At 39.2% G+C, this 26,972-nt stretch overlaps 1 protein-coding gene across 2 annotated transcripts; it reads right to left on the bottom strand.

The window, feature by feature from the left end:
* Positions 1-6,793: 6,793 nt before the first annotated feature.
* On the bottom strand, positions 6,794-12,578 carry LOC137098282 (phosphatidylinositol 3-kinase regulatory subunit gamma-like). 2 transcript variants are annotated; one of them, XM_067474369.1, is made up of 11 exons: positions 12,220-12,578; positions 10,507-10,615; positions 10,235-10,346; positions 10,019-10,117; positions 9,746-9,926; positions 9,524-9,640; positions 9,285-9,427; positions 8,994-9,170; positions 8,798-8,872; positions 8,518-8,688; positions 6,794-8,416 (listed from the first exon to the last, which is right to left on the bottom strand). In XM_067474369.1, the coding sequence occupies exons 4-11, from the start codon at positions 10,099-10,101 to the stop codon at positions 8,143-8,145; spliced, it is 1,221 nt and encodes a 406-aa protein (XP_067330470.1). In that variant the 5' UTR covers positions 10,102-10,117; positions 10,235-10,346; positions 10,507-10,615; positions 12,220-12,578; the 3' UTR covers positions 6,794-8,142. The 2 variants fall into 2 exon arrangements, with proteins under 2 accessions (XP_067330470.1, XP_067330469.1); XM_067474368.1 differs by lacking the exon at positions 10,507-10,615.
* Between the last annotated feature and the right edge of the window lie 14,394 nt (positions 12,579-26,972).

Here is a 26,972-nt window from a genome sequence, read left to right as displayed (position 1 = left end):
TCTAAGGGTAACGAATCAATCTCCAAAATATCGACAATAGTTTAAACGAGCTTGTCTTTTTATTTTATCTTATTTTTATTTTTTGGAACAAAAGCCTCTAAATTTACAGAAAGTATGTTTTGCTTTGTTTGTTTTTTTGTTTTTATTATTTAATTTTTAAAAATTTCTTCTGGGTACTCGGACTACACGACAAGCCTGTTACAAATTGCAACGCCAGATGGCAGTGATACCTCAAAGAAGCTGCCAATGCTATTTAGAACCTTGACAACTTAAAAAAAAAAATCTACCATGTAAATTATCATAGTATTACAATGTCAGAGCCTAGCAGATTGGTAATTTTGTATTTTATTATTCTCCTATGTGTTGCCTGGAACCTCCTCCACTGAAGCCCCGACCAAGCCTACAAGCTAGCCTGCTCTTTGACAGTGGCATTTGGGTAGTCCGGTTTATTTCAATCAGCACCTTGGATCTAATTAGTTTGAACATATTTTTGAAAAGCTGTTATTACATTCAGATCTTTAGCACTGCTTGAGCTCACTAAACTGTTCCTGAATTGAGGTTAAAAAAAAATACATGGACTACACTGAAATATCTGCTTTAATAATTGTAACACCCAGTAAGATTATGTGTCACACACCTGAAATACAAGTCTTGTAACAGATGTCACTTCATTTGTATTTCCAGCTTTATCAGTGTGTCACTCAGCGTTAAACAGCCAATGGTGTGCAAAGCAATATATGGTGGCACCAGCGCTGACCAATTAAAACCACTGTTGTCAACACTGTTGGTTGGGCTTCACTCTTGTTGCCTTGCATTGTTAAATTTCCCCTGTGTTACGATGGCCCTAAAATAACAAAATAATCAGCTTATTGGGTACAGCTTAAAAAGACTCTTAGTAAAGTTAATTCACCTTTTGAACTGTCTTACCTTTGGGAAAAAAAAAAAAAAACAACAACCATGCCCACTATCACTACAAAAATGTCCCCTTTTCCAGAGAAAAATTATTGAAGAAATTTGAACATCACTGTATATGTGTATATGCACAATTTAGTGTATTAATATTAGTATTATATTATTTAATTGTTTTATTTAAAATGTTATTGATATCTTATTACTTTGTATATATACTGTGTCATTGCATGTAACAGCTACTGTAACCCAAGAATTTCCCTTCAGGGATCAATAAAGTATCTATCTATCTATATGTCTCTTGTCTACCCAAAAAAGCTACAGGGAGTTTGTGAACATGAAAATATGATTGTTTTGCCAAAAAATAAGTGAAGAAAGAAAGTACAAAGAAAAGAAAGGACAATATACTTGATGCAATACTATTAAGTTCTTTCATATTCAGCATTTTGGTTTTTCAACATTGAGTTTCAGTGCAGAGCCTTTTCTAAGTAAACTTGCTCAGCAGTGTTTTAACCTGCCATTTCTGCATGTGACGTAAGCACATGCAGAAAGTATCCTGTTAAATGTATCGTGTTGTTATGTATATCAATCGTTGGCCTTAACATGGGTTTAACTTTATTATAAAACTAAATAGTGCTACAATTACTACCCACATTAGGCTCAGATACGTGTTAATCACATTAAATATTTTTAGCTGTTGTGAGGTGTTCAGTGCTATTTTGCAATTCAAGAGTATCATTCATGTTTTATTAAAGAGAAAGAGCATACTTCATTCAATTTATGGATTTAATTAACCGATGATACATACAAGAGACATACAACATAATCTTTAATTGATAATAGCTAAACAAAATAACAACTTTTTTTCAAAGAACTTAAGAAGGTTGAAGATGTTTCATTATGTTCACATTTGTTTGTAGAAAGTATGCCTCTGCTAAAAAATTTTTTTTAACTGAATAGCAGAATTACAATGCATTATCCTTATTGTATAGGTGTTGGGTTTTTTCTTAGCTTTTGTTCTTCATGCTACTGCCTGGGCAGGTGTCTCTTGTAAAACAGGTTCTAATAAGTAGGTGAGGTGTAAGATGCATTTGAATGTAGTGTCACAGACTTTTAGTTACAGTGGTTCTGTTGCAGTGTAACTACACCGTTTTTGTTATGGATGGCTGTAGTTTTACACTTTTTTTCTCCTCAGGGCAATGTTTTTGCTTGTCACGAGCATGATTATTTTCACTGATTATCATGTGTCTCCACTGTGATGATGGGAAGCAGAGTGTTTGTCTTGCTCCCACAATCTCCTATGCTGTGGGAGAAAAAGTAAATAATGTGAGGATCATCCTATGGAAAGTGGTCACTGTAATTACAGTTCTGTTTTTAGTGCATGGTATGTCTGACTTTTTCATCAGGCCTCTTCACCAGGAAAGAAAAACATCATGAGATGAAACTGACAGCTCGAGGCTTGAGGGTTGAGATAACATGAAATTACAGCATTTCTGTAGAGGTTTTCATTATAAGTCCCTTATTAGTGCTTAAACTATAAATGTTGGGTGATGAAAGCATTTTATATTTCAATGTTACCATCTTAATGGATATACATTGTTTTTGCAAATGTTATCATGTTTCTCTGTTTGCTGTAATATTGCCAGACAAAGCTCTAGACCTCACCTGACAGGAATTGTGAACTCTGTAACCCTTCCTTATCCTAGTGGAATACACCCTGTACAGTGCAGTCTACACATGGTGTTATGTTTTCAGACAGAGCTGGTTTTTAATTGGAACTTTGAAGCTTTTCTGCCATCTATTTTAGAGGTGGTGTCTGTCACTCCCTTGCCCATTGTTATGCTGGCCATGTGCCTGCTAGTTGTTTTTTAAATCGTTTTAAAAGTTGAACTATTGCAATGACATTGTCCCAAGATGTTAAAGGGATGCTGGGATCATTTATTCATTACTGCTGAAATCACGATGTCTGCTTGAGAAATAGAAATACAACATAATGTCAATGGTTGAAATAAAAAAAAGTCGTGAACTGTTTTAGATAATTATTTTAGAGTTGTGTCACTGTCTTGTGCTACCTGTTTCAGAGAGGTGGGATCATCTTCCATTGCTGTCTAAGCATGTATCTGACAAACTGATTTTATTTTGGATCAGCGCTAGCGTTTCTCCCAAATGGTTCATGTGTTGTTTCTTTTGAAAAGCTGGTTAGTGTCACCTCTCACCTTAGTGTGACTTGAGCCCCTTCACCCAATAACTGTCACTACAAGTCACTGACAAAGCCACTGAATCATCATTTTAAACCCAGAAGCATTCAGTGATCCATGGGTGGTAGAAGTACACAAACTCAATATTCAAGTAAGCAAAGTATTTGCCTAAAAACATGCTCCACTGCAAGTAGATGTACCACTCAAGGTGAAGGGAAAAGTAAATACTTTAAAATTCACAAAAAGTACTCTGCCAAGAAAGAAATTTTAAATAGTATTGAATTTGATTTTGTTGACAGCATAAATGTTCCCAGTGAATGTGCCCAAAGTTGTGTCCAGATTTATTCAACACACTTTCAAAGGTGAATATTCTTGTAAAAAAAGTTCTAGTTATTATTTAAAATTAAGGCCCAAACTTACCCAGCAACTTTATGTGGCACAGAAACGACACGTCTAGCAAAGCTTGTGCTCTGACCACTTGTCAGGGCACAATAATACATCATAATTTATTTGTTTAATTGTTTGTTTTGTTAAGAATCTATGTATATTTGAAAAAGTAATTAGTAAACAAAGCTGTATAATTAATATAGTGGTAGCACAATACTTTCCTAAATAAGCCTAAACTGGCAATACTTTGGCAAAGTACAAGTACCACAAGTGACCAAACAGTCAGAAATACCTCATATTATCATCAGTGGTTTAATCCCCAGTCCCAGCTACACTATATTGCCAAAAGTATTCGCTCACCTGCCTTTAGACCCATATGAACTTTAGTGACATCCCATTCTTAATCCATAGGGTTTAAAATGACGTCGGCCCACCCTTTGCAGCTATAGCAGCTTCAACTCTTCTGGGAAGGCTTTCCACGAGGTTTAGGAGTGTGTTTATGAAATACATAATACACAGTGCTCGCATTCTTTGCCCTAATTCATCCCAAAGGTGTTCTATCAGGTTGAGGTCAGGACTCTGTGCAGGCCAGTCAAGTTCTTCCACACCAAACTCACTCATCCAGGTCTTTATGGACCTTGCTTTGTGCACCTGAATTCATTTATTTGGATGGGTGAGCGAATACTTTTGGCAATATAGTGTATATGTCAAAGTGTCTCCGGGCAAGACACTGAACCCCTAACAGCCCATTCCCATCCCCAGCGGTGCAGTGCCGGTCCAAGCCCGGTAGAAATTGGGTAGGGTTCCGTCAGGAAGGGCATCCGGAGTAAAAAAAACTGAGCAAAATCAACATGCTGTGGTGACCCTGAACTCACAGGATAAGTCGAAAGGACAAAAAAAAAAAAAAAAAATCACTGCTGCAGTAAAATTGTTTAATCCCATTTTATTATTGCTTTCGTCAACTAAAAGAAAACAACTTAAGGGTACAACTCATTTGTTGCCTTTTTTCTAAATTAATTTTATTCCGGATTACTGGTGAGTATTTTTTATTTTATGTTATTTTATTTCTTTAGAACGTAGTTTAGAGAGTTCGGGCAGGATTGCCACTAGGAAGACATGACTTAACAATTCCAGACACTTTAAGTATTATCCTTAATATTTTGTTTAATATGCAGTTCCCAAATTAGTGTTTAATGTCTTGCTTATCAGTAATCAAGCCTTTTGTTATGTGTAATATTATTTAAGAGAATATTAAGTTATTATGTTATTTTTATATAATTACATTATATTTAATATAATACATAATTATTATATAATTATGTAGGAAGTTATTAAGGAAAAACAGTACAAATATTCACAACATAATTTCAACTGTGTAACTCTCAGTGTGTATTGTTTACCCTAAATCCCCCAGGTTTGGAAAGCATTTTTAAGCTTAATTTTTTAGCTTTCTTATGACCTAAACGACTCAGTGGGTCATCAATCTGTAACATATCGCAAACCAATGCATACTTATACATCCGCAACATCAAGACATATACATGTTTAGCTTATATTTTTGGTGGAACTAGCGAAGCTTCAAAGAAAATGTGGGTCTGGTATGTTTGAAGGTACAGTCTGCAACTTACATATTTGTTCAAGAGCAACCGGATCTCTTGCCTACAGCCTATAAGCAACTAGCTATAATGTGAGCCTTTAAAGAAAATAGAGCAAAAAGCCCTGTCTTATCGATTCTGCCTTCAACATAGCAACTGTTCTCTGATTGGCTAACACTCGGTACGTTCTCGGCCTGCCATTGGCTGTTCGGGCAGCATGGACACTTTGGAATCGGACGGAGACAGCGGGGAGGAGAGATTCGATTGGCTGCGCCCAAAACTGAAAGCGTAAACCTCTTTCTCTGAAAGCCTGCGAGACAGTTGATGGTGTGTGTATTTTAGGCGTGACTCCAAAGGTAATTCGCCCCACTGCACCCCCAGCCAAGACTTATTTAAAGTGAGAACTATAAAGCAAAATGACTAGGAATTAAACCAAGCGAGTTCTAGACTGCAATCTGCTGACAGGGAGTGAAAAAAGGAAGGAAAGTAGAGAAGGCCTGTATGTTTGCTTAAGACAAAACTAGGCATGGGGGCTGGGCTTTTACATGGATTAAACCCAGACTCAGCCTGCTAAGGAAAAGAGAACTGAACAATGCTAGTTAAAGTGCTGCAAAGCAAATAGCTTTGGGGTATAGCCAGATGGGTGTGTTTCAGGTTAGAGAAAGTGTAGGAAAGGTCCTACCTGACTTTTCCAGTTTTCATTTTTTCTATCAACATGTACTGGAGTTAGAAAAAAGCTTACTTATCTTTCCTGTCCCTCCTCATCCTGTCCACTTTACCCCCCCTACACTTTCTCTGCCCACTCTCACCCTGTCTTTCGGACACTCACACTGACGGTGACTCAGCACTGGTACAGTCTGTCCTTTGTCTATCTGCACTGCATCTGGTCCATCGTAGCAGAGCGTGCACATTGCCTGTCTCTATGCTGACACAGGTAAGAGGGAGTAATCCATGGCCTGGAACTGAGGCTCTCCCCCAGTACATCCCTGCCCTCTCTACCACAATAATCCTTATCTAACGCACACTTTATATGATAGTTCAAAGAGGCCACCTGTTGCTAATAGTGGTGTCACCGAGGGTCATGATCATAATCATCAACAGTGCCTATTGTATCCTAAGATTTACTGGAAGACTTCTTTGTAATAGAGCTTGGTTTAGGTTAAACGCTAAACACAAATATTTTGTGTAATTAGATAACAACTGCGATTGCGTAGTAAAGTTGAGAAGACAAACTTTTCTCAGGCTGGCTGTTACCAGATATTTACTGTCAAGTTGCAGTTGTTTCATGGGAGCTTCACTAAAGCTGTTTGAATACACTGTACATTCATAGTGAAGTAGGTTGGATAACATTTTTTTCTTGTGACTCAACGGCAGCCTGCACACATCCTGCCATTGTCTTTATCATTTCCTTTCTCGTCCATCTGTCCATAGTGTGTCCTCCAGTGCACTCACTGCTCCCTTTCTCTGCTGACCCACGGATAAGCTCATCAGACAACAATAGCTCCACCGGAGACTGATGGTAAGTTTTAGGTAACAAGTTTGATCACTTTTAAGTCATCCTGTGCCCTGTGTTCGGTCATTTTTTAACTTATTACAAAATGACAAAAAAATAACCTAAAATGGCAACGTTAAATAATGAAAACATCAGACTGTCCAAGCAATGCACTGAATTGGCAATACATTCTGAAAAAAGACAACTGTGGATTGCATAAATTGACAAAACCCTCATCAGTTTATTGTCTTTTAGCAAGAAAAAGGTCAGGATCTCACATTGCTTAGCTTCACCTGAGGAGTTTCCCCAGTCCCACAGTGGAGTTATATTTTAACAAGACAGTTAATCACCCTCCTTCCACAAACCAACCTCAGAAATACATTTTACAGCTTCTGTGTACAGAGTATGTATTGTCTGCAAGCTTGAAAAATGTGCCAAGGTCAACATGGATTCCTTTCCTCTTAAGCTATGTAGACTGCATGTCATGAAAAACATTCATAGCTCGGGAATTGCCACAGTTCAAGTACTGGAGGCAGGATACTTCCGGATCTCTGGCAGTTCACACAAACATCGGAGGCCACATCATACCGGCACCACCAAAGAGAGTGCATTTTTGTGGCAAATGTCAACCTCTCATAACACCATTACCTTCACCACCACCATCATCCTCATACATTGCAATAATAGAAATACTGTTGGATTGCACTTTCTTCAAGCTTTCATTTTGTGGCATGTTTATAGAAAAAATATATATAGAATACAAAAAGCTTATACTTCTTTGAGTAACAGAATATAACATACAGTACTTCAGATTATGTTTTGATCAGCACATCAGCAGGTGTACATACATTTGTCTTCCCCTTGCCCAGATGCAATCACCAACCTAAACAGGGATGTAGTTTGCTCACAATTAAGTGCTTTGGTCAATGGGAATAACATTAAGTATGCTCTTACAATGGTATTCTACAGGATGTTAATGCTACATAATTATCCACTGTGTAAGAATGTCTTAAGAAAGGGGCAAATTGTCAACATACATCGCGAATTATATTCATATTTACACGTGACATTTACTCGCAATTGTTTTGGTCCACAAAACTGATACAACGGGATCAGTCTGTCTATAGCACAGGTTGTTCCCTCTCAAAAATGCACTAAGTAGTAGTAACCCAATACATATCTTTTTTAACTGAATAAACTTTAACCAGGATAATGGACATCTCCAGCGACATCAACTCTGTAAAAGTTGAAGTCAAATAAAGGTGCAACACCTGATGTTATTGAGCAGTTTTCTGGCTGTCAACATCCCCACCGAAATGGTGTTCATTAAACAAGCTGCAATAAATGAAGTACAAATTTGTCTGAAAGCTTAAACAGTCTAATTGAAAAAAATAAAATAAAATAAAAAAAGCTGACATTCAAGTTCCGGTCCCACTTCAATATGTGAAATCCCATTCACAAAAACCGATGGAATCATAGTGCAACATTTTACACAATGCACCTCAATGCAGTCGTTCTCGCAGGATACTGTAAACATGTCCTTTCTTCTGTCGCCACTGGATTACATTTCCGGTGCAGCAGGCGGCAGTCCCGCTGCGTGTTTTGGAGTCTGTAAGAGTTTGTGTTCCTCTGCATGTTGCGAAGGCGTGGCTGCAGCTTTGGCGTGTACTGGATGGGACAGCCGAACATCCAGTGCATCATTGTGTTGCGCTAAGGAGTGCAGGCGATAGTGCAGGACAAGGTCTTTCAGTGAACAGTGGACGTCGTAGGGCTCAGCAAAGCCGTAACCGTGTGGTGTGCTGTAGATCATGCAATGCTTCACTTCTTCATTTACACTGAAATTAATAAATAAAAATGAATGAGTATGCAAACCTGTGTGTATAAGTAATTTTAAAACTAATCCATTTCTCATATGGTTCTAATATGATGTACTCACACAACAGAGCATGCGTAGCATCCCTGTTTGCTGCTTTCACGGATCAGGAATGTTCCAGGAGCTTTCCCTTGAAGCATTTCCTCTGCCTGCGTCCGACTCAGTTCACCAACAAACCAACTCGTCTCATCTTGATGTGGCAAATTTTTCTCATCTCCCTTCAACACGTATGTGCTGGCAAAACAACAGTAGTATTGTAAGAGCTGCGTAACAATTCATTTACAAGTTAAAAACAATTTTTAAGTTTCTTTTAGTTTCTTGAAATACTTTGATGGAAACATACTCATCTAGGCTGTCACTTTGTACTCCCAGCCAGTCATTTATCCGTTTTTGCCGTACACCTTTGTGATTAAGCCAGCTGTAAGGAAAGGTGTAAAGAAAGGATTACATTTATTGTGAAACTCTTCCAGCTAGATTGATTTATCGATAATTTTTTGTTTTTGCATTGATTTACTAGACTAAATTATAATGCTACTTACTTGAGATACTGATCTCTGATGTTGCGTAGCTGGATGAGATCAGGTCGCAAGCTGTTCATTTTCCTGTCTGTCTGCCTGTAGTCATCCACCTGTGTTCTCAAGTCCTCCTCCAGATGGATTTTGCTGTCATAGATCTCCCCAAGTCGGCATTTCAGTTTCTCATAGTTTATCAGAAAGCTGAAAAGGGAACGTAAAAGTTGCTGGTCTGAATAGTGTAATGTGCTGCATGCACAAAACGAAATGTCATTGAGATTAAAATTATTTATTTTTGACCATAATGGAATGAAGTACCTCTCCAAATCTTTGCTGGCCCCCTCAGACTGATTGTTTCTTTCGAACCCCTCTCCGTATCGCTCCTGTTCACGACACTGCTCCTCAAAGATCAACATTGTCTCATTGAAAGCCTCGATTGCTGTTCGCTTCATCTGGATTTCCTGCATTACAAAGAGCACATCTAGTATGAAGGGTCTCAGTGGGCTGATAAATTTACCAAAGACTATTTAAAAATTTTATACAGAAATAGTTCTTACCTGTGAGGTCTTTGTGAAGGCTTCATAAAGACGATCAAACTCCTTTGACTTCTCTTGATACTGACAGTGAACCTCTTTCAGTTTTCTTCCAGTGACGTCGACACTGTCCTCCTTCACCTTATATAAAAAATTCGATTTATTCAAATATGCACAATTAATTCCACGTATTTAACAAAACTCAATTATAAAATGTAGATAGATCTAGATAGTATTATTACTAACCTGCTGGAAGCGGGACAAAGGATGTGTGAGCATTAGGTCCAGTGTGGCATTATATTCCACCAAGGAATGGTGCTGATAGTACCAAATGAGTTCCACTACTGAAGTGAATGTGAGGGGATCTGAGAAGCCATATTTCCCATCATGGTGGTAAATTTTGATCAGCTTGTTGTGCCCGTCTTTCCTGTGAAAGAGCAAAAACCAACAGTCAATTAGTAGTGTAAAATATAATGTAAACTCTGCTAATAATAATTGTGGTAGTGCTCTTCTGCTTACCTTAACGTCAGTGTAAAGTCTCCTTGAAGTTTTGTGGATGCGTCACGTACCAGAAAGGAGCCATCCGGTTTGTCTCGGAGCATCTCATTTACCTCTTCCCTGAGATAAAAGCAAAAACAGTTGACGCCCCTAACATACTGACATGATAAAAGATCAAACAACGTGCAAATGTTTGTAGGACCGATGGAATATATAACATTGGAAAATTAAAATTACCTGGTTATGTCGCCCCAATACCATTCAGCATCCTGTAGTGAATAAGCAGGTGGTGAAAGGTAGTTATTGTTCAAGGTGGAAGACACTGGCTTTGTTGACCTAGGAGGGAGGGCTGCAAGCCAAAGAGAAAGAACGATATGAAAATGAAATGCAAAGCATCAGGATTACAGTTTCTTTAAAAAACAAAAAGAGATCAGGCATAGTAAACTTCTGATCAGATCAAGTGCAGTAAAGGTTGTGTTTGTTAAGGAAATAAATTTCTTAGTGTATACCCTGTCACCGCCAACACACACACTCTGTCACACCCTTGCTTGATGGAGATTTGAGGCAAGCCCAGGCATGTTTCCAGAGGGTATCACTTGCCAAATCCTCACCAAGAGCCTAAGTGTGGTCAGTGCAAAAAAAAAAAAGGAAATGTAACAGGTAGGACACCTTTCTGAGCGCCATCAGTCATTAACTATTAAACATCTTTTTTTTATTCCTGACATTCTCACAGTTAAACCTAAAATTGCCTGAAACTATTGCAAAGTAGATTAAGGTCCAATCTCCAAACTTTGCAGCCTTTGGCACTGTCCTGAACTGCATGAGAGGCATTATATAGTCCGTAAATTATTTTTAAAGCCTCTTGGACCAATCCTCCGATTTTATAATCACTGCACCCTTACAGCTCTTCATACGTTTTCCATGAACCTTAAAAAAAAAAAAATCTGGCCTAAAGACTAAGAATGAAGGAGGGCAAACCGCATTAAGAGGAAGTAAAGGGCGATATATTTCACTGCAGGACAAAAGTGCCTTTCATGAGGCAGTTGGGGAGAATACAAGAGCACCCTTACAGTGGAGAACATGTGGGTTTCTCGCACCACCCGCTCTCCTCTTTTTCTGACCTTAAAATAAACAAAAGGCAGGTGCAGCAGCGTAGTGGCGGGCACAGAGCGAGAAGCAGCGGCTCCTGGACTCAGCAAAATTAAATCTGCACACCTTCCGCTTTGCGCCTGCTGCCAAGAAACTCTACTGGCTTCCAAAACCCACATGCGCATAGCAGTGCACACGAGATCCACGTAGCTAATTTAAGAATGGAATAGCAAAAATGATTAAATCCTACACGCTCAGCACTGTTTTTTGTATGGTGCCCAATGAAAGCAAAAACTGTTTTAAAAGATAAACGGCCAATAAATGTGTCTAAAACAGCGTTTCAACAGAGGGCATATTGTTCTTTTGGTGTGTCAGCAGCATTTAAAATCCATACTCCGATGTATTTTAACATCTGTGAGGAACTAACATGATGCCGTTTCTTTTCCTTTAAGTCAGTTAGTTTGGCTACTTATTCACAATGTGACGTAACAGCGCAGAAAATGTGTCATACACTGTGGGGACCTTGTAATAACGCATTGGTCAAATGACAAATGTAAATAAAAAAACGCACTGTTTGGTGTGCTGCCGGAGTTAAGTCATGAGACGAGCTATCTGGTCCGCCTGTCTGTAGCCTACTTTCCGAGCTAGTACACAAATTAACTACGGCTGGCTGCAGACAAGAACAAAGCAGTCGTTTCATGCGGCGCTCATTAACGCACCATCGACTGTATCTGTATCCCCTTAAACATTCACTCTTTACGCCGTTATCCGCAATTGGTAAATGTTATTGTGCTTTATGAGCAGATGCATGAGAGCTGCGCATTTCTGTCCAAGTTAGTCATATGTGCTGGGACAAAGGAAAAGGAGGCAAGCCACTGCGCCTGGTCCGCCGAAAGGTATTACGTAATTGGCAAGTGAATTGCGCTATACATGCCTGGGCAATGCCACCGAGGGAGCGCAGCACCATTATACCGTTTTACTAGCACCTGCACTGTCATTATCGCATGTCAGCTTTATTGCAGACATTATCACAAGATTATGCCAATAAACAAGACAGCAGCAAATGAATAAAATGTGTCCCGAGCGCCCCCCCCCCCCCATCAGACAATGACTGTTCTTCACAGTTAATTTACCTGGTGGTGCTTGATCCATTTCGATATAGAATAATCCTTCGGGAGGATTAACCATTCCTGTTTCACTAGAGTAGTCCAGGTTGCTGTTGTTGTCTTTTAGCGCAATATAAAAAATGCACCTTATGTCTGACGCAAATCAACCAAATTTAGGTTACTTCAATGCAGTCACAGGCGCCACGTCCTACATTGATTTAGAGAAAATTACTCCTCCTTCGATTCCGAGTCCATAAAACAACCCCAAAGTCCAAATGTATTCTTTCAGCATAGCCCGTGTAACAGGGATTCTGTTTTAAGATATCGATTGTCAATCCTTGTCTTCTTGTGGTCGAGCTCATCTTAACTTCATCTCGGAAGTGAAGCGACTTTAAAGGGCTGTTCGTAACATCATCTTGGCACGGTCCAACCTGCTGCAGCCATAGGGGAATTTATTTTCTTGCACTATTCGCCGTCACAACAAACACACACAGTCACGTATGTATTGTACCTAAATTGAAAACACAGTGCGTGTTAACTTTAATATCTAAAAGAACGTTTAATTTGCTGAATTCTATTTGCAGATGCACTGTGTGGTAGACATCATTAACCCCTAAAGTGTAATGGTACATTCCAGACCGTTTCATTCACTTTACCTAAAGCAGCACTGTAACAGCTGAAAATTTCCTTGCAGGGCATGAATGGAAAGGAAAAAAACTGGTCTTTTAGCTGGAACCATTAAATGTGATCTACATCTAACCTATCCTTCAATCGTTTTAAATACATTTAACTAAAGCAGTGGTTAAATGCATTTTCTGCCAGTTAGGTGTTCCCTAATATACAGCTGAGTGATTAGATTGCAATAAAATGACATCATGGTTCACGCTTTATGATAATTAAACAGTTTTTATCTATTTGGCATCCAGAGACCACCAGGCTTACATCTTTTTGTCTGAGTGGCAAGGTTGGCAATTGCCTAGTTGGCAAGTGTGTATGATATTCTTGTTGAGCTTGTCAAACAAGTTCTGCAGCAAAAATGGCATTTTAAATGTTTCCCCTTATAATTATTCCTGCTCTGAGATCATCCTGCTGAAGGCACAGTTGGTAAAATCATACGTATTAACACGTGTACATACAGTGAATAAACATGAATGAGAGGACTGGTAATGATATGATGGAAACAATGTGCCAGTATTACAAGTACTATCTACAAATGCACTCATGTTTCATGAATATATGCATTGTTATTCATTTATGACACAGACTGACATTGTGCTGTAAATTTAAACAACCAGGACCTCTTCCACCAGCTGACATTTGTGGCTGCAGGGAGAGTGAAACAAGGCCTGTATGGTCAGAGGTCTGTCTCTGTTGGTGTCCAGGCGTTTATGGCTGGTCCCCTTTTGACCTAAGAAAAGAGAGTCAGGGGAGGTTATTGCCTCCAGCATTCCTTTTCCCCATTCGTTCTTTCCTTGTTCAGTCTATGCTCACAAAACACCCGAAACTAACCACCATGATGGCGCATATTATGGCACGACAGCACAACCATGTCTCACAGACATTTGAGACACACTCACATGTGTACATGGTTACGTCATGCAAACAAAATTTGATCAACTAACATCTAACTAAATCACAATCAGACTATCATTTGAATGTTGCATGTAAATGCTGATTAACATGCCAAATGCTAGTTGTAGGATGTTGGCATGCCTTGTTTAGGTATTAGATCCACCATTTGACAGGTATGTAATTGCGTGGGTGTATGCACACATTGGGTGACTGTGTTCACGTGGATCAGCTTCTGTTTGTGGGTACATTGTATTAATGTTTGCTTGTGTGCTTTCCATGCTTCCCTTCTTTGAAAGGCCTTGAAGTCTGTCATTGCATGTCACTTGGCTGCTACCCAACCCCCCTCCCTATCCCAGTGTCAGAAGAGCACAGAATGTGCCCCTTTAACTTTTGGGTCTGACCTCTGTGACACACTTCACTACCACTACCCTCTTTAAACACAGCAGCATTGAGGCTCTAGAATCAGAATATGCTGTCTCTGTGATTAATATTAGAAAAAGCAGAAACACTTGAGGTGTGCTGTGTATTTCAATGTGTGCCCCTATTTGTGTCATGTACCTCAAGTAGCCAGGATAAGGAGGGCTGACTTGTAGGATAAACCTTTAGGCTCTGCAGTCCTGATGGGATAAGTGAAGGCTAATCGTAAGATTAACAGGATGGGCTGATACTGCATACCTGCCAGCTGCCTGCTAGCTGATGTGACTCATCTCGATATCCAGTACCACATGTGACAGTGGGAGTGCTGGGAAACTCTGCCAGAGTTTTTAAATTTATGGACAGATGTTCCCCTTTCCTAAAAGTAGATAAGACTTTAACTCTGATCAGATTCAGATTTAACTTTCTGACACTGATCACTCAAGCAATTATGGATGACTACAGAGGAAGTAATAATGTAGAAAATATTTATGAGAGTTGGTGTTAGAAACATTAGAGTTTGGCTATTTCTGTGGTTTGGAAAGCAGTGTCAGGGAATAAAATACAGATAAGAGCTCAGTATTAGTATTAGGGCAGTGTGGTTCAGCGTGTTGGACATGGTGAAATTATGAGCATTAATCCCCATATTTAAGAGTGTTAAATATATACATGATAAGCCTCCTGCTGTTATTCATTTAGCCACATTAAGTCACAATGATAAACATTTGCAGAATGAGTGGAATAATCTCAGCTTTCTGAATTAATGTTTGTTTAGATTTAGACTACTATGTCAAGGAATATTAATCGTCAACTGTTTCCTTATTTGCTGTGTAGTGAAATCCAGGTCACGTTTTATCAGGATTTGTTTTGTTTGTTTGTCCATCAAGACAAGACTGAAAGATGCAGCACAGTGAAACCATGTCAGGCATTAGTTGGCATGCCAATGTGGGTATCTGTGTCATGGACTTGCATTGTAGATCTGGGTGAATTGCACATCTCTCAAATCTTCTGTACTGTGGTGTGCTGCTATTCACGGCCATTGAAGGGATGCATAATAGCCTTGGCAGGGCATTCAACATTCACCATGGAGAGACTGTGGGGTTTCCCTGATCAGCAGCCAGAACCAGCACACAAAGCATGCAGTAGGTCTGCCAGAGGCAACTCAACTGTGGGCAGAATGTAGGGCGGCTATGGTCTGGCCCCCAAGACCCTGCCATTGTGGAAATGTAGTGGGGACAGTGTCTGAACGGCTTGAGTTGGAACAGAAAACTTTAGATGACCAAAACTATGAGCTTCAAATAGCTGGGCCATGGGAAACATAGCTTGTTCTTTTAAGAAGGTCAAAGAGAAGCCAAAAAAAAAAAAGAAGAAAAAATAAAACAACAGAAAACCAATGTTTGGTGGAGAGAATGTCAAATTGGAAGTTATTGTTAATATAGGCATCAACAGAATGGAAATACAATTCTTCTATATGCTCCAGTCTCAGCATGTTTGACTCTGTGTCTGTCTCTCCCCTGTTCTATGTCCTCTGCACTCAGTGGTCATACCGACCACTCATCATCTATAACTCAGCTCTGTCAGAGCCTGATCTTACTAACAGAGGTGAGGTGGTGCCACATGCTGCCTACCAACTGAGTGTGATGTGTGAGTTAAGCCAAGTATGTAATATGAATCCCCAGAGGCCTAACCTACCTCTCTGTTTAAGAGGAGCATCACATAATGGCCTGACCATGAAGAGCTTAAGTGGGATATATATACGAAAGATGCTCTCAGTCTTTTGTTCTTTGTATCATTAGGTTTGGATCAAAAAGAGTTGTAGAGCTGCAACTAATAATTATTTTCATTGTTTAAAAATATCTGCTCCTATTTGTTATATGAGGAATTGTTTTGTTTGTAATGTCAGAAATAAAGAAAATGCCAACCACAGTTGCCAAGTGGCATTTGTACAAGGCTTGTGTTATCCAAATAAAAGAAAGTGATACTGTTAAAAACATTCTACTTATCATTGTAGCATTAGTCATAACTAAGAGCTGAAATTCCCACTTGCTTTGCAAATAATAACTTTATTATTCCTGGTACAGTGTGAACAAAATTGTTCAAAAATAGAAAAGTGACCTTGCAGTCACCCCACCTTCCATTAAAATCATCCCTCTGTGATGCTTTCCCTCAACCAATGGTTTAATTGTTAAAAACTCTGAAGTTAAGCTAGTAACATCACTTTCTCTCCACACACACACACAAACAAGTACACACAAATGAATGCACACAATTTCAGGCTTTCATGCAAAGCAAAATTGAAAGCTACTCTCTTCAGCTTCGCAGCCATCACATCAGCACTATAACTCTATTAGCCACAGCTCCAGGACACACTAAGTAACCCGCAGCCCACAATGGTAACATTGTCAGTGGGAATTGCAGCCATTGTTGTTCACGCTACAGGATTTATTCCCCTCCTCCCATATTGTGACCTTCACCTCTGACCCCAGCTGCCATCTCACATGCTCTGGGGCTGAGAGCTTGTGGGGCTTTATGCCTTCTAGGTCTTAAATGCTCCGTTACAATGAGTCAAGCTTGCTAAGTAGCTTCTCACCACAGCACCAAGTGTTGGGATGATTCAGGTTAGTGTCAGAAAAGTAGGGGGGGTCTAGGGTATGGAGTTTTGATTATACTGATTGACCCCAAGAAAAGGTCAGTTGAGAAGGCATGAGAGGAGAGGAGCTGTCTAAATGGCTCTTTTTTCTCTTTTTTCTCCCCCTGGCCAGGGCTGAGATTCTGTATGGTTATTTATGAGTGTGTGGGAGAGCAAGAGGGGCTGCAATGAAACCCACCAACCCTCTTTGTTGTGAAGGCTGGGCTGGGCAGAGGTGCCTGTCATTGGTTCGGTTCTGTCATATATACATGCACGCACGCAAGTGCTCACACACTATTAAGAACCCCTCCCAGAGTTGCAAGGACAGAGGAGAGGACTCTGTTGCGAGGCAGATTTGGAAAATGAGGTGTGCTGCACACAATTGCTGTCAGCAGGTTGATGTATGCCTCTCAGGCGTCTAAACCCCATGAAACTTCTTAAAAGTGGAGGCCACCGAAACTATTCGAAGCCAAAGTTGGCCTTTGTTGGTATAAAATTATTGTCAAGATATTACCTTGGATTTTGTGCGTTGTTTTTTAGTTGATCTGCTTTCAGTGTGTATATATGGTGTCAACATTACTAGTGTCTACTGAAATCTGCATTGCATGTTGTAGAGAAATCGTACCCAAAATATTATTGTGTTGTCTGTACCAAAATAGTATGTCAAGGTATGACAGTACATGAGCCTGAGGGTATTGTCTGGCTCTATACTGAGCACCAGCACAGTTGATCCACTTCTTACAGTAAATACTGGATGTGGGAAATTTTTATTACCCCAATATTTCTCATGAGTTTGTTATTCTTGAGAATAAATTAGCTGTACCATCCCAGAATTGCATAAAGTTACCGTTCACACCACTGTAGGATTCTGCCAGTGTAACAAACATCACTTTTTTTCTTAACAAAGTTAAATTAAGCTTGAATTTCATGCTGAAGTCAAATGGTCATGATGTCATGGTTTGAGGACAGAATGACTTGGTTTGTCTGTTGACTGAGAAGGCCTATTCTTGCATGTTTGGGTGGGAGCGTAGCATATAATTGCAGAGCGGGATAGCATGAGGGGATGGGGGAGGGTTAGAGTTAGCACGCAACATGAGTTTTGGCCCACAGTTACTGGTGTGGGTGCCAAACTTGTCCAGAGGGCTGCTGTGTATATCTGTGTGCAAGACTAGTTCTGCTCTGCCTAGAGGCTCACACTGTTCCAAGACACATCTTTCATTTGCACAAGCTGAATAGGAAGAGCCCAGGGCAGTTTGGACTCGGAATGGATTTGTCTTTTTGGACTTTTTAGGGGATGTTGGGTGGTTGCCTGGCTCTGTGTGTGTGTGCGCACGTAGGAGAGTCCAAATCTTTTCTGGACGTGCAAAATTCTTTTGAGTCTCCCTTTTCAGTAAAATCCATTGCATTGTTTAGTTGTTAAGTTCGTTGTTAGGGAGCAACCAAACCACTGTACACGTGTTGCAGCCACTTGGGGATTACACTGATCCAAAAACCTGACAGTAAAAGAAGGCAATGGAAAGCTTTGTCGGCCTTTTCATATCCTCTCAGTGGGAGGTAGAAAGGCAAGACCTCCAGACCTAGGCTTGCGGTGGTGGGCGTTAATGGGGCCAACCAGATGGACAACCAAGCCCTATGTATTTAGGAAGATCATATGGTATAACCTCGCACAGACAGATTGACATTTTGCTGACAAAACAAACCACCCCTGTCCCGCACGCAAGCCCCCCCCACCCGGACACACACACATGTTCAAATAAACACTTTAAGTGGTATTTGCTTACATAGGTCTTAAGGAAGTTATTTAAGAATATGTTAAGTACTCTGTGAGGAGCCATAACAATAAGAGGATAGGACAAAAGCATCTAGGATTACAAAACTCCCATAAAAACAATAACAGCATCAGTGACGTTAAAACGAGACAACCTTGAGCCATGAGGGAAGCAAGTAAACTCATTTTCGGTGTCATGTGTTGGGATTTACCTTGGTGCTTTAATGCCATAGTTTGGGGTATTATGTCCTAAATTATTAATGTCTGACTTTACTTTGTGTCTTGATTTTCTCTGGTTATAGAATTAAACTACTTTTGAAATGATCCCTTATTTTAGGCATCCAAAAGACACTAAAGATGGTCTTTATAACTTTCAAAACTTTGTACATAAATCAACAATTATCCAATTCATGACTCTTCCTCTCCTCCTCTCTAGCCAAAATAATTCATTCAATTTAGGAAATAGTGTAGAGAGAACAAAACATTCTCTGACATGAAAGAACAGTGTATTTTGGTATTATCAAGAATCATTATGTTCTCCAAAATCTCTAATCCTCTCTGCAACAATCTGGATACACTCTGGATGATTTATGGCACATAAGCTCCCTCCCACACACACCCTAATTTACATTATTAATACAGCTTGTACCAATGCTTTGTGTTCCAAAATACTGATTAAATGTGTTTTCATAACATTTAACATAAATTACTGTCATCTTTTCACCCACACGTGCACTCTGTGGCCTTTTCACCACCTTGGTACAAGATATTTTGCTCAAGAGGCGACTGAACTGTAAAACCTCTGAGTGCGCAAGCTCAAATGGTCATGGTGACCCAAGAAGAAGATGTCAGAGGCTTATGTCATCTGATTAATGTAACTCATTGGTCATTTTTAGTTCCTTCATAGAAGAACAGGGATGGATTTTTCTGTAAAGGAAAAGTTAAATTCAAATAAGCTTTATTGGTAAGGCTATAATCAAATACAGCATTGCCATAACATCGCTAAAAATAAAGTTTTTCAATATGTGTCATTTGTTTATGTATATATTTGCTTTATTAGTATTAGTTTAATGTTGTAAAAGAATAACAAACTGTTTGAGATTTAAAAACAAAACACCTCCGCAATAAATTCAACTTTTAAAGGATGTAATTATTTTTAAATTTTAATATCTGTTTTCAAATTACAGTCAGAATGGTGATAATTCTATTCTATTATTTAGGTCATAGTGGAGCCGTGGATGGAGTGCATTATATTAACAGATAGTTCTAATGTTTTTGCCCCCTCATTCATTTTTATTAGGGATGGCCAAAACACAACCACCTCCTATACACAAAAAATACGTACATAAAAAGAAAAATCCATGCTAAAGTGTTTATGTTCTCATACAATTACATTATTTACACAACAGGTCAAGTAAAAAATATAAGATATAAGAGGGATATAAGCCAGCTCAAATGCAATTTGTTCTTGTTGGCCCACTTTTTTTGTTAAGCACCTTGGAGTCAAGACAAGATGAGCTCAGTGAATCAATTCAATGCTGTTTAGTCATATAATGAGTCTAGAGCATGCTGCCTGAAGGTCAGGAACCTCATGAGTTTGAATTGACCACCTTTCTTTTACACTTATGCCTGTCACATAGGGTTAGTTTTTATCAACAGAGAAAATGTCAAAAGGTAAACAGGTCATTCACAGCCTATGCTTGAGCCCTAACTGCAAAGATGTAGTTTTGTAATATGATGTTCTAGGAGATGTAGAGAAGGCCAGATAAACAAACAGACTGGCAGGGAGGCAAAACACACACACACACAGTTGTGACAAAGGAATCCTCAACATCACATGGTCGTGGAGATAGTTTATTTTGCATGTCCAACCCTTCTCAGTTTGATTACACTCATCATACTTAAATTTATGTTACCCACACAGATTCTTGCCTGTGCTATTTTGGTAAAGGCTGTTGCTTGGGCTTGTTTCTGATGATCCAGCTCTCTCGAGCCCTGTCTTGCACTCTCTACTCTCTCTTTCTCTTGCTCGCTCTCTGACACACACACACACACACACACACACACACACACACACACACACACCTCTCCCTTTCTCTGCCTTTTCCTCCCAACTGCTCTGGCCACATTGCCACACTCAGTTTTCCATGGCCTCTCATTCCCGAGTGCCCTACGAATTAAGTAAATGAACGACACAATCCGGAAATAGTGTTCCAGCCGGAGATGGTGGAAAGGAAAATCCCTTGACTGGCGCTGGCAGGAGGGTGGGAGAGGGAAGGAAATAGTATTGCAGCTATTCACACTTCACACAAAGCTTGTTCCTTTCATAAGTTTCTCTCCTAAACTCAAAGTATTGACTCTTTAAACTAAACAGTTTAGTAGGGACAAACAACAGACAAAAACTTTTGGACCTAATTTTCTTCAGCCTCCAATACTGCACATGCACTGACATAGTAGTAGAAGTTATCTTATGGTATCTTTAGCTCAAGAGGTCAAAATCACTAATAAAAAAGAACAGATGTCACGTAGTGGTGCACAAGGCGCTGGGTAAATGTTTTCAGTATTGACCCAGAGTTTGGCAAGGACAGTGGGGGTTGGGGGGCTGGGTGGGCAGTGGGGGGTGAAGAGGCATGCCAGCAGGTTAAAGGCAGGGTGAACTCTACAGTATAACCAGGATGTTGTCTGGATACCTCTCCGCAGCTGTCAATTACAGTTGTACCGCAGCGAGGCCAACAACTTGTCACAAGCAGCTTTAAACAAGAATTGGATGGAAGCTCGGTCAGTGTAGTCACACATGCTCAGGAAATGTTCCGACTCTGCTGAGAATGTTGTGCAATAGCCTCTTGGTCAGGGTGGTAAAATATTCCTCTTGCATTTGTCAGAGGATGTGGTTAAATCTCAGCCGAGAAGCCTGTGGCTGCATTTGTAAAGCAACAGTGTAACATCAATGGTCAGTTTATATCTGTATAATCAATCTCCATTATTATTTTTAAAACATAAATGTGTACAATAAGCATTTAATGTGTTGTCATGGATCTTTAATATTGTTTTACTTGGTGCGTTCTTGGTGCTTGTTAACTGGCCAACAAATGCCTAGCTCGCTTTTTACAAGGGGAGGACAGACTGCGTGAGTACATCTCACTATAACAGTCCGTAACATGAGATGGGGAACCACACAACCGCTAAATCAGTAAAATGGGAACCAAGAGTCACTGTAATTTGGGAGAAAGCTGGTTAACCGCTCCTCATAATGGATGGTGTTTCTGTTTAGCCTAAGGCGTTGGAGCTAAGGTCATATGCAAACAAGGCAGATCCTGGGCCTTGGAATTTTATATAGTGCATAATGTTTTGGTCCATGCGTTTGATGACTTTCATGAATTCAACGACACTCAAATGTTGCTAATTTACACATATTAAACAAGGATCTCATAAAATGTGACTGGTTATAAGGGACTGCTACAGACTGCCTAATATTCATGTTTGTGTTTATTTTTTTAACTATAGAGGTTATCTTTTACACAAGGAACATTTTTCACAGACATCCATCAATTTTCTTATTCCAAACATGGGGCCGATGCTACAAAGATCCTCATTAACTCGTGTATTTGCCACATGATACCACATTCATTGAAACTACAGGGAATATGATAACTCCCTCATCTTTTGTCCAGTTAAACAAATTTGGTGACTATTCCATGAAAATATCACACCTTGAATGCCAGTAATTTGTTAAACTTTTTTTTTATTTTTACCAGCAACTTGCATAACTGTGAGCTATTCAATTTAAAGTTCAATGTCATATTTCTGTCCATAACTCCCTGGCTATCATTTTTGCGATGTGAAGATGTCAATAATGGGAGTTTATTAAGTGTCCTAATTGCAGCTAAAATTCTACTTTTAATTAAAATGTGTTTTACAGTCATAGATATACATATATTAGCAAGTAGATAATTATGACCACTCAATACAGAGCTAAAACATTTTTTTCACTAAATTTATAGACTTAACTTTATTGGGCAACTATTCTGTTAATAGTTTATTACACAAAATGTGCAGGTAATTTCCAGGTTTCAGCTTCTTAAATGTGAAGATTTGCCCCTTTTTCTCACAGATCACTGTAAAGTGAGTGTCTTTTTGTGCTGAACCGCAGGTTGGACAAAGCAAGCACAATATGAAGACGTCATTCAGGAATCTAGGAAAGACTGATGGATATTTTTTACAGTTTTCTGACATTTTAATCAACAAAACACTCGCTATTAGCATCCGTACATTGCCATCAACAGCTGTATGTTGTGGTTGTACCAGCTATACCAAGTCTTTGTGTCTTTTGTTGCCATTTTCCTTCTTTTTGGCAATGGCCCTTTAAAGCATTACATCATCCTCTTTGCCCCTTTCTTCTCCTCCACCACATTTCTCAGTGTTCAGCCTTTTCTGCCCAGAGACAATTGGTTAATTCACCAGTGTATAACACTGCCACCTCCTGATCCACTATCGCTGCCTGTGAAGCCCACTGTCCAGTGCCACATTTAGTTTGTCATGACATTTAACAATATTTGTCACACCTTTTTGACCAGGTCACAATAGAGAGACAGCTGTCCATACTGGTTGTAGTTTTTATCATCAAATGATGATCATTTGTGCTCAAGAAAATGTGGAACAGATAGAACTGTCACATGTTCATCACCAACCCATTCTGGGTTGACTGGAAGATGACGTTAATGTGCACAGTGTGTGTTGATAGTGCTGTTGTGCCATCTAATGGCAGGAAGCTAGTAAGAAAACCGGACCATTCCCTGGAGTCATACTATGAATGAGTTTACCTATTATCCACGAATACTGTAACATCCTCAGCCAAAATGTGCGGTGTAAAACTTTAGTTTATTGCTTATTGATAAACGTAAACGTTTAATGTTTTCATTTTTATGTGTAGGTCACACAGGCACATGATGTTTCATGTGTTCTTTCTCTTGCAGTCTGTGACTTATGATATGGTCATAATTTCTTGAACACTTACTGTGATGGAGGAGACGTTTTTTTAACAGAGAAACTTTGTTTCAGAACAGTTTTCCTTTACAATGTAAACAAAGTTGCCTGTGATCTTTTCTTTCTGTCTTTTTGTAAAACGTGGTATGTGAGGATAGAAGTTGTTTAGGAAACTTTCAAGAAAGGGAAATATGTGTTAGAAACTTACGTTTTATTTCATAATGAATCTCAATAAGTCTTAAATAATTTAAGTTGTCCAACACAATTGTAGGAATACCCTATCATATTGTACAAATACTGATGTATTGAATTTGTTTCAAGTTTTACTGTACCATCAATGGAAAACTGCAGACATTCAGTTTGCTATCATATCTGACAAAGGAAAGCTTTTAGACCTCACATTTTAGAAGAATACTTCCACAAAGGCATTTATGAGAAGGGACCGTATATTAACCGTATATTTTTGTTAGCTCATTTAGAGTGATCATGCCCCTTGATTATCACTCTAAATTAGCTAACAACAACAATATACAGTTATTGTGTAATCAGTGTTTTTTGACCCAACTTTACCATAATGCCAACAAATAAAATGTAAAGTGAAAGAAATTCCCTTTGATTTTTTTATTCTTTTAACATAGCCTTTTTACCTTCATAATGTAACTTACCATGCAGCTGCAAAAATCACTGGATCCTTGCTTTGTGCGAAGTACTTTGATGGCAAAGTAGACTTCATTTGGTTTATCCTACCTATGGAGAAGTACAGAAATGCTTTGTAGACAGTTGTGTAGCTTTTGATGTTTCTTAGCTCAAACTTCCAAATGCAGTAAAGTGGAAATAATACATATTTCTCTTTTGATATAGAACCAAACAGTATAAAGAGAAAGTTAGAGCGGAAAGTGCACTCACATCATTGGTAAGATATGTGTCATATTCAAGTGTACCAAGCAAGTGTCCCATTACTACCTAAATGTTGTATTGCTTCCTTACCTACGCTAATTTTATCTAAATTCTCATTCTGTATTCTTTGTGTCACTCTGAAGTGACAGTCAACTTTTACGACAGCACAGGAGGTGCAGTCGCAAGGTTACACCAGGTACCTATGGGCGACAGCACCGACATGACCTAGAATGATTCTGTCAGCCTGTGGGTAGTCTTGTTGCACCTGGTAAAGACATGAACATGAGCTGTTGGAAGATATTCTGTATGTTTACAATAGGTCATTTAGCGGACACTTCTGCAGCAACTTACACATGTGGCATACCCAAGGATACTTCAACATGTGGGCAGAAGAAAGCCAGAGTTGAACCAATGACCCTGTGCTTCATGGAAAGTTGCTTTACCAACTGGCACAACCCCCCATGACAAATTCTAAACACTAAGCAATGTAATATACTTTCTTACTTAGTCTTTATATTTTCACTAAAATATTGTCCTATACAATGGAGAACTTTATGATTTTTTGCTAATTGCAACAAATGTTATCACGACATGTGTCAAAAACGGATGAGCAAATGACAATGACTCTTATGCTTTAATGATATTTTGATCTAAACTAAGAAATTCAATGCAATCTAGGGTAGGTTGGGCTTTTACATTTTTGTATTAGTTTTTTAAAAACTGAACATTATCACCTTCATGAAAGAAAAGTAATTGAAGGATAGACTGTTTTGGTTTTAGCAAAGTATACCTAATGAGCTTCCAAGTGAGCGTGCTTGGACCTGTAAACCTTCAGTACCTTCACTCACTAGGTGGCAGTGTTTAGCCACAGAGTTAAAGAATTCATGGTGCCTCATAATCCAGGCACTGTGGGTCTGTGCGAGGGCCATTGTTATTAGTGTAATGCATTTTTATATCAAAGAACTTGCATTATATGGTATTTGAGAATGTATCAATATTGTCTAAGCTACCTTGGAGACATAATTAATGCTTACACTTCTTTTGCTTGTCTCCGTTATCTTATCCCAGAGATGTTCAAGATTATTTACATTTATATTATTTACTTTCCATTTACCTGTGTGTATGTGACGGCATTGGTAACAGAAATGCGAGACTCAGAATCATATCTCTCTCCTTGTGTCCAGGCTCTTCTTTGCTAATCCCAGCCTACCTGACTTCTGACCTCTGGATGTCATCTTATGTAAGTGGCTGGTAAAGGAAGGCACGCGGGAGCAGTCCATGGACTGTTGTGCTGGGTTGGGTAAGCTCATTAACAGTTCCTCTCCTAAGGAAAACAGCACAGAGAGAGAAAACACAAGCATGTGCAAGGCTAATGGCCACATTTGTCCTTTTTTTAAATTTACATGACCTCCACAGCAGAAACTTCTCCACCCCCGAACACACACAGACACACACACCACAACAATATCCTTTCACTGCCTTCCTCCATCTGTCCTTTCCCTGTCAGTGAGGATGAGTCACTCTGCTCCAGTAGTCCAGTATTCATCCTTAAAGCAGCAGAATAATCATACCATAGATTTTACTGAAGTATCTCTGTTTAGTGTGTTCAGTTTGTTAAATTTTAACGTTCCCATAACAGTACGTGAAACAGACCATTCTTCTCTCTTCCTTTTTTCCAGGCTAAAATGTGAGGCCCCTCCTCAAAGTGAACCTTGCATTAGAATTATATCCGACAGTGTGTGCTCTGCAGTAGTTACCACACTATTGTCCTTCAGTGTGACACATCGTTAACAATGGAAACACTCCTACAAGATACGGTTGTGTATAATCAGTCCATTCCTCTTTTGTCTCCAAAATAGTAAAGAGACAGTGAGAGAAAGTAGTTTTTTCCCCCAGCTTAACTTAAAAAATCATTTCTGTCCTCAGAGTTTTTCCACAGAACTGAATCCATCCTACTAAAATTGGACAAATGATCTCCTCCTGGCTAACTCTTCTGCAAAGCATAACTTCAGACTTTGACAGCACTGACCACAATATTCCAACATATCAGCCAAAGCACAAGTGTATCCTTTGGTCCTCCTTTTGACTGGTTTTCCTTGTATGTAGCCAGTAAAAACCTTTCATACAGGCCTCTCAGGGAATTCTTGCTTGTCCTCATCGTCCATATCCAGCAGACTACCCTAAGGCTTTACTGTCACTTCAATCTGCCATCTTTTCCCTATTTGTCCTTATTATTCAACATCTTTCTCCATTATTAAGCTGATGCCAATTTAATCTCTCTTTACAGCTGCTGAACACTTGGTTCCAAAGTATTGCTCTGAAAAATGAATCATGCCCAGATGAGCAAAAGTCAGTCAAAACAAAGTATTTTAGAATAGATTTATTGAGTTAACACTCAAAAAGCCTATGTCTTCAGGATCATGTTGGTGAGCTTTGATCATAACAGATTTACTGTGCACTGGACATTAGTCACCTGTAGCTCCGTTGGTAAGGCAGTAATTCACAGACCACAGGGTC

This window comes from Channa argus, chromosome 14, assembly GCF_033026475.1.
Source record: "Channa argus isolate prfri chromosome 14, Channa argus male v1.0, whole genome shotgun sequence".
NCBI classification, from domain to species: domain Eukaryota; kingdom Metazoa; phylum Chordata; class Actinopteri; order Anabantiformes; family Channidae; genus Channa; species Channa argus.
Note: the sequence above shows the minus strand (reverse complement) of the source record. Positions and strands in the feature narration are given on the sequence as shown.

What these genes read in the sequence shown, in the direction of transcription:
- LOC137098282 (XM_067474368.1), bottom strand. Translation starts at nt 12,274, where the DNA reads ATGGTTAATCCTCCCGAAGGATTATTCTATATCGAAATGGATCAAGCA. An exon ending in GCCAGCAAAGATTTGGAGAG is followed by an intron (nt 9,171 to 9,284) that starts GTACTTCATTCC and finishes TTCCCTTTTCAG; the next exon opens with CTTTCTGATAAACTATGAGA. An exon ending in CAAAGTGACAGCCTAGATGA is followed by an intron (nt 8,689 to 8,797) that starts GTATGTTTCCAT and finishes TTGTTTTGCCAG; the next exon opens with CACATACGTGTTGAAGGGAG.